This window comes from Hipposideros armiger, unplaced genomic scaffold (genome assembly GCF_001890085.2).
Source record: "Hipposideros armiger isolate ML-2016 unplaced genomic scaffold, ASM189008v1 scaffold_340, whole genome shotgun sequence".
NCBI classification, from domain to species: Eukaryota; Metazoa; Chordata; class Mammalia; order Chiroptera; family Hipposideridae; genus Hipposideros; species Hipposideros armiger.
Window position 1 is genome coordinate 1,777,543 of NW_017731690.1, and position 7,546 is coordinate 1,785,088.

Below are 7,546 nucleotides of genomic sequence, written 5' to 3' on the forward strand. Positions count from 1 at the left end.
CAGCTTTTCCCAATCCTCTGCATTTATTGGATTTCTCTCAGAAAGGAGTCTAGCCTTGAAGAGAATAGTCAGAAACACTATTTAAATGCTCTAATAGTACAAATCAGCTGTTTTGAAAAAGCCAGGCAAGCAAATTATAGTGACATGAGTAAATTTAAATTTCACCCATCTGCTAGACTAATGCATAATCTATTATGTGAAATCTATGCTAGTAAATCATACTTATATGGGCTTGATAATCTCCAGTAATAAAACTTAAATAATAAAAACAAACTTTAAAATAAATTTAGCATGAAAATATAACTTAAAAAAATTACAAGTCATGGGTCTGTTAAAAAAAACTTATGCTTTTCATTGCTATTCCTTTAAATTAAATTTTCAAAAGTCAAACTGATACTGTGTTTTAGCTGCATTGTTAATTAAGTATCAATTTTATTTTCCTAATGAAGAAATTAAAGTCTTTTAAAATATAAAAGGTTTTGAATATTTACCTTACCTTCTTGGTGAAAAAAAAGTTTCAGAAACTTCTTAGGTATACTGAAAAAATCCAGAACTATATAATAGTGCCTTGAAAATATTTTCTCAAAGGATTTATTTCAAATAGTGCTGCTGACTTTGGCAGTTACTTCCAGGAACAAGCTAAAGCTGTCTATGAGAAAATAATAGCTAGAAAATTAAATTTACTCAAGGACCAAATTGACTTTATCTCAAAAGAGAAAGACTTTCATCTTACATAGGTTTCTCAATCATGATGTTTTTCCTGGTTTCCCATTAATTTCACAACACTATGATGGGCTTAAGCATAATGGAAAATCATTAACTACAATGCTCATGAAAATAACTTCTAACATATTTATGCTAGACATTCCCTACTTTCAGTTGAACTGAGGGATGCATTTCAAAATTTAATTAGTGACAGCATATAGTAAGCAATAACTCTAGACCAGGTCTGACAATTAAGTTCGCAAGCTCATCCTAGAAAAAGTGCTACATACCTCAATTCTGAATATCACTGAGGTCACCTTCAAAGTACTCCCCTTGAGAAGCTATGCACCGATGCCAGCGCCTAATCCACCCTTCAAAGCAATTTTGAAACTCTTTCTAGAATGGTCATCAGAGGTGTTGCCGTGTTATCCTTGATGGCCTCAATGTCATCAAAATGTCTTTCTTTCAATATTCCCTTTATCTTCAGGTAAAAAAAGAAGTCATTGGCGGCCAGATCAGGTGAGTAGGAAGGGTGTTCCAATATAGTTATTTGTTTAACTATAAACCCCCTCACAGACAATGCCATGTGAGCTGGTGCATTGTTGTGACACAAGAGCCATGAATTGTTGGCAAAAAGTTCAGGTTGTTTTCATCTAACTTTTTCACACAGCCTTTTCAGCACTTCCAAATAGTAAACTTGGTTAACTGTTTGTCCAGTTGGTACAAATTCATAATGAATAATCCCTCTGATATCAAAAAAGGTTAGCAACAGCATTGCAACAAGTTCGCAAACTTAATTGTCAGAGCTCATAAGTGCTTTTTCCATGTCATTTCCTTTCATTCAAACCACAACAATATAAAATTGTTCCCATTGTTATTACCACACTAGAAATAAGTTTAATGTTTTGTCCAAGGGAACAAGTGTACAAAAATTTGACTATTCAAAATTATAATCCAATGAAATCTGAAAAATATTTTAACTAAAATAAATGTTCTTACCTAATTTACCAGAGAATTTTCAGTTTTGTAATGTTTTGTTCTCATTATACAATTTTAGACAATCTTACTTTTAAGTATGACTACTGTTAATTTTTGTTGCATACCAATTCTAGTCCTTTTCTATGCAAATCTCTTTTCATTATAGGGTTAAAAATTGAGATTGTATTCCCAATAATGATTGTGGTATTTTGTCTTAATATTAAGGAATATTTGAAAATATTCTTAAAAGTCTTCTAAGTGGAAGCTTTTTTAAAAATAACAATTCTCAGCTCAGAAACTTCTGAGCTATTTCCAACTAAAAACAAGAGTATAATTGAATATAAATCTTTATCTCAATTTCAGGTTGTTTCTTTTGAATACAGTCATTCTACTCTTTGAAATCTATAAAAAAAAAACACTGGATAAACATTGCCTGGTGGGTGGAGTAAAACTTTTTTAAGGCTAATGTATTACTAAACTCATAGCCTAGAAAACATGTAAGAGTGGAGAGTATGCTAATGGCTGTATTTTATGGATGTAATGCTTGTGGATAAGTTATTCACTAATTAAACATTCCTCATAATCAAGGCAGAAAAATATAATATCCTTTCCTACACAAGAAAAAAGTGAAGATTAAAAGATCAGTGGGGGCAGCCAAGTGGCTCAGTTGGTTAAGAGCATGCTCAAGAGTGTGAGTTCTGAGCAACAGGGTTGGCTGGTTCGACTCTCACATGGGTCAGTGAGCTGCACCGGAGTTGAGCTGCCGCTGAATTGCCAACAGGTGGCAGCATTGCTCAGCTGGTGAGAGCAAGCGCTCTTAACAACAATTATTAACAACCATCTATTCGAGATGGTGGGCTACTCGCCCTCCCGCAATTAAAGACCAAACTCGGCACCTTGAGCTGAGCTGCCGCCTACGTGGCTCAGGGGATAGAGCATGCGCTCTTAACAACTCCCACATGGGATGGTGTGGCTACGCCCACCCGCAATTAATTGAACACAGCACTGTGAGCTGAGCAGCACAACTAGACTTGGAGCTGAGCTTGCTGCACCCTCCATCAAGATTAAAAGACAACAACTTGGCTGTTTCCCTCCCCCAATTCCTCAATCAAAGTAAAATAAATAAATAAAAGATCAGATTTTTAAAAATAAAAATAAAAGATCAGATTTGTTATAGAATAACTTAGACAACAGATATCAAAACTTTTACTTTTTAGTTTAAATTTTTTTTTTGAAAAAGGATTGAACACATACTTGATTGCAACTATTAACATAGGGAATGTAATGCTAAAGCAAAACTATGACATATTTTAATAAAATTACAATAATTATATGACTGAGAATAAGACTTCATTACTAGGAAAAAAGGAATATAGCACAACATATATTTCCCCCCATAACAATCTGTCTCTGTATATTAGTTGGACAAGTAAACAACTTTAAAAGTGTGTTACTAAACAATATAAATTATTAAACTAATTAAGGGACATTTTTCTCCTTTTAAAGGAAAAACTCCATTCTATTTTTCTTCTACAGAATTGGAAGAGGTAAAAAAAAAATGTACTAAAGAATAGTTATTGAAATAGGTTTTTAGCAATCAAAATTATTTATTGAGAAATCACTATTGTCCAGCAATAAATAAGATACTTGAGAAGAGTCATACTTATGTTGAAGTACATTACAAAATAGTTATGAAACTATTACTTTGTAAAATAAAAACAAAAATTAAAAAGCATAACTTGAAAAAAATACATGATAGTATCATAAACAAGCATTATGTTATGGTTTTGAGTATAGCTCAAATTCAGACATTGAGAGTTGACTAGAAGGTAGAACAGAGGAAATCTCCCAATTTTAATCAGACAGTATCTTTCCCAGTGGGGACTGAGATTTATTTACCACTTCCTTAGTCTGATAGCTGTAACTGATAAAAATGTCAAATGAATACAACAATAAAATTAAAGTGACAATGCTTGAATGACCTAATCTGTGCATGTTTGTCTGTGGTTTCAAATATTTCTGGTCAAAGTGATTCAACCATGAAAAATAAGAGCATTAAAAAAGACTTTCTCCTGATTCTAGTATAATACTTTTAAGGCTATAAAGAAACATATGCAAACTTACCTATATTGAAACTTTCTTCTTGAACTAGAACTATTTTCCATATGGAGCTCAGGTAATTTTTTTAAAAACTCAAAGGAATTCTTCATGACAGCTGCTTCCTTTCCCCGAAATGATTGACATTTTGGACTTTGTGCCTTCCAAATGTTGAGTGAATTTTAAATGTCGTTTTAATGTTGGGGGCTATTTTTCCCCCTTCCCCTCCCTAGCAATCAATGTTAATATTACACCACACCTGTTCTCCTGTTAAAGTTTCACTTTTTATGAACTTAGTACTAGGCTCCTAGAACTAAATTTTGCTTTCTGAGTCATGTCTAAAAAAATGAGCCAATAGAATTTTTGCTAATTTGAGGCCATCAGTCATTTAACTATGTCTCTCAGGTGTTCAGAGATGTCTCATTTCATGATAGAAGGGCAGTTAACACCTGTAAGGTAATTATACCTACCAAATGCTGTTGGCCAGGAATATGAATATATAATTGTTCCTGCCATCTGTTAATTCTTCTATTTGAATCACTTATTTTGTCATATACATTTACTTGGCAACTGCATTCTTTTAGTGGCCTCTAGAAATGCTACATTAGCTTGTAGCAGTACATCATTAAGATGGAATCTTAAGTCTTTGAGGCAAAACACAAATTAAATGGATAAAAATGCCTATGTGTATATGTGCAGGGGGTAAGGGAGACAAAATTATTCTAGTGAGAGGGAGACTCAAATAAGAAAGCAAAACATTTTCAGAGGGAAATAGAAATTTAATAGAGAAGGTAACAGTTGATTAGAACAAAGCTGGAGGACTGAGATGGAATCTTACTTAAAATCCTGTAAAATTAAAAAACCACTACTGAACGCTGTCACAATGAACTCTCAACAAAATGGACTGATAAATGTTCACACCAAGCAGCTGAAAACCATTCGATACCCCCCCCCCCCATGGCTTTGAGCCTTACAGTGGCAGCCTCAGGTTCCACAGAGGTATTTAGAACTGCTACAAATGTTTGATATGCATTTTACTTGCAATATTTTAACCACAATATGCTATTAACACAGGGCTGAAATTTACCAGCTGTGTGACTTTAGGCAAATTTCTTTACTTCTCAGTGTCTGAGTTTCATCATCTATAAATTACAGATCATTGAAGTATAAGGCCTAAGAGAGATTATATGGAGCACTCACATCAGTACCTATCATTTAGGGAGAGATCAATAATAATTACCTATTATTATTATTATTATTATTTTCTTTATGACAATTTTGACATTTGGTAGACTAGCATGTTCATTTGCCCTGCAGATTGATTTTTCTACAGGCTTTTTTGCCAGGTTTATGTAGGCATTTAAACAACTTTATCACTATAGCATGGTGTAATTAGGTTGAACATTGGCCCCAAAACAAATACCAACATCTAGAAGTTCAGAATGGGACATTATTTAAAATATGGCTCTTTGACGGGGTAAGGATTTCAAAATGAGATCGTCCTGAATCAGGGTGGGTCCTAACGCTAATGATGACTGTCCTTATAAGTGATAAAAGAGGAGAAAATTGAAACAGGAAACAGGCTATGTGATGAGGGAAGCAGAGACCGGAGGGAGGCATCTACAGGCCAAAGCACTATGAGGAAAGCCAGGGAGCCCCCAGAAGCTGGAAGAGGCAAGGAAGGACCCTCCCCTAGAGCCTTCAGAGAGGAGCGGGGCCTTGACAACATTTTGATTTCGGATTTCTGGCCCCCAGAACAGTAAGAGAGTAAATTTCTGCTGTTTCAAACCACTTAATTTTTGGTAGTCTGTTAAGGCAGGCCTGGAAATTAATACATACAATTCAGAGGTGCAGTGCTTGCACTGGTCTTTTCAAGTCTTGCCTGCCTGTACTTTTCTATGAGAGTGCCCAAGGGTGAGTAGTCTTTTTTTAGAGTAGCTCTAGATTTACAGAAAAATTGCAAACACAGTACAGTTTCCCTATAACTCACACCCAGTTTCCCCCTATTATTAATATCTTACATTCTTATGATAACTTTGTCAAAATTAATGAACTAATATTGACTCATTATTACTAAGTAAACTACTTACTTTATTCAGACTTAGATTTACTTGGCTTTAACCTAATGTCCTCTTTAAGTTCCAGGTTTCCACCCAGGAACCTTCAGTTTTACAGACACCACTCATTTCCAAACTTATTTAGGTCAGCACCTTCTCCCCACACCCCCTTTAGTAGAGTTTGTTTCAACGTTTGCAATATAGTTAGATTATAGTAGCATACAGAATAGTTTCATTGCCAAAAAATTAAAAAAGTAAAAATCCCTATTCAAACGTTTTCCCCTTCACAAACCTCAAGAACCTACTGATCTCTTAAACGTCTGTGATGTTAATGTTATGTATCAACTTGAAGGGTATTTGGGGATGAGATTAACATTTAAACATTGAGCAAACAGATTGCTTTCTATGGGTTGGCCTCATCCAATCAGTTGAAGGCTTGTACAGAACAAAGAGATCAGACTCTGTTAACTAGGTGGACTTCACAGCATTCAGTTGCATCTGCTGTATCACTGCCTCTTCTTGAGTCTCCGGCCCACTGTCCTTTGAACTGAAACTGCACCATTAGCCCTCCTGTGACTCGAGCCTGCCAACCTAAACTGTGAATTTTGGACTTGCCAGTATCCACACTCATGTGAGCCAATTCCCTGTAATAAATCTCTACCTATTATATATACAAACATCCCATTGGCTGAGTTTCTCTGGAGAACCCTGACTATTACAGTGTCTCTACAGTTTTGCCTTTTGCAGAATGTCATACAATTGGAATCTTACAGTATTTAGCCTTTTCAGACTGACTGTTTTCACTGACCAATACGCATTTAAGATTGCTTCCAGTTTTTGGTGATTATGAATGAAGCTGCTATAAGCATTTGAGTGTCAATTTTTGTGTAGATGTAAGTTTTCTAATCAAATAGGTAAGACTACAACATATATTTAATTTTTTTTTAATTTGAAATTCCAATTATTCATTGTTGGTATAAAGAAAAGCAATTCATTTTTTTATATTAACATTGCACTGTGTGTGACATTTTTGTACTCGCTAGTATTTCCAGGAGATTTTTGGTAGGTTTTGCAGAGTTTTCTACCTAAACAATCATGTCCTCTGTCTGTGAATAAGGACAGTTTCATTTCTTCCTTTACAATCTATATAAATGTTATTTCTTTTACTTGGCTCACTGTACTACTTAGGACTTGTAGTATGATGTTGACTAGGAGTGGTAAAAAGGGCACCTTTACCTTGGTCTCAATCATAAGGGAAGAAAATTACTTTTATATGTTCACTGCATTCAGTTAAATCTTAAACAAAGCTAACGCACTCATCTTTGGCTCTGTTTTTGTCATGGTGAAGAATTTTTTCCTCATTATCACATGCTAGCATAATTGGCTTTTTTACTATGTTATCGCCCCCCCAAAAAGTAGGGATCTTTGTTTTGTTCACCAATGTGTCCTAAACATCCTGAACAACTTGCAAGCATATACATGGTATTCAATAAATACTTGCAGAATAAATAAAATTGGGGGTTAAATATTTATCCTTAAGTTGTGGGCATTCATTACTTAAATTTTAGGACTAAACTATTTCAAGTGAGATGAAATAAATACTTTATTAATAGAAAATTTCAGAAGAAATTTGATGATGGAAGAGATAAGGCTGTAGGATTAATAATAAGTAACAAATCATATCTAGAAATTTGTTTCTTCAACCTGTA

At 34.4% G+C, this 7,546-nt stretch overlaps 1 protein-coding gene across 1 annotated transcript in view; it reads right to left on the minus strand.

The window, feature by feature from the left end:
• The window catches only part of PTPRK (protein tyrosine phosphatase receptor type K), a gene marked incomplete at its 5' end in the record, with an annotated part of 136,273 nt that extends 135,706 nt beyond the window's left edge, over positions 1-567 (minus strand). Inside the window, one exon of the mRNA XM_019661220.1 lies at positions 497-567. Coding sequence (XP_019516765.1) covers positions 497-567 — 71 coding nt within the window. The remainder of the gene's footprint in view (positions 1-496) is intronic.
• Between the last annotated feature and the right edge of the window lie 6,979 nt (positions 568-7,546).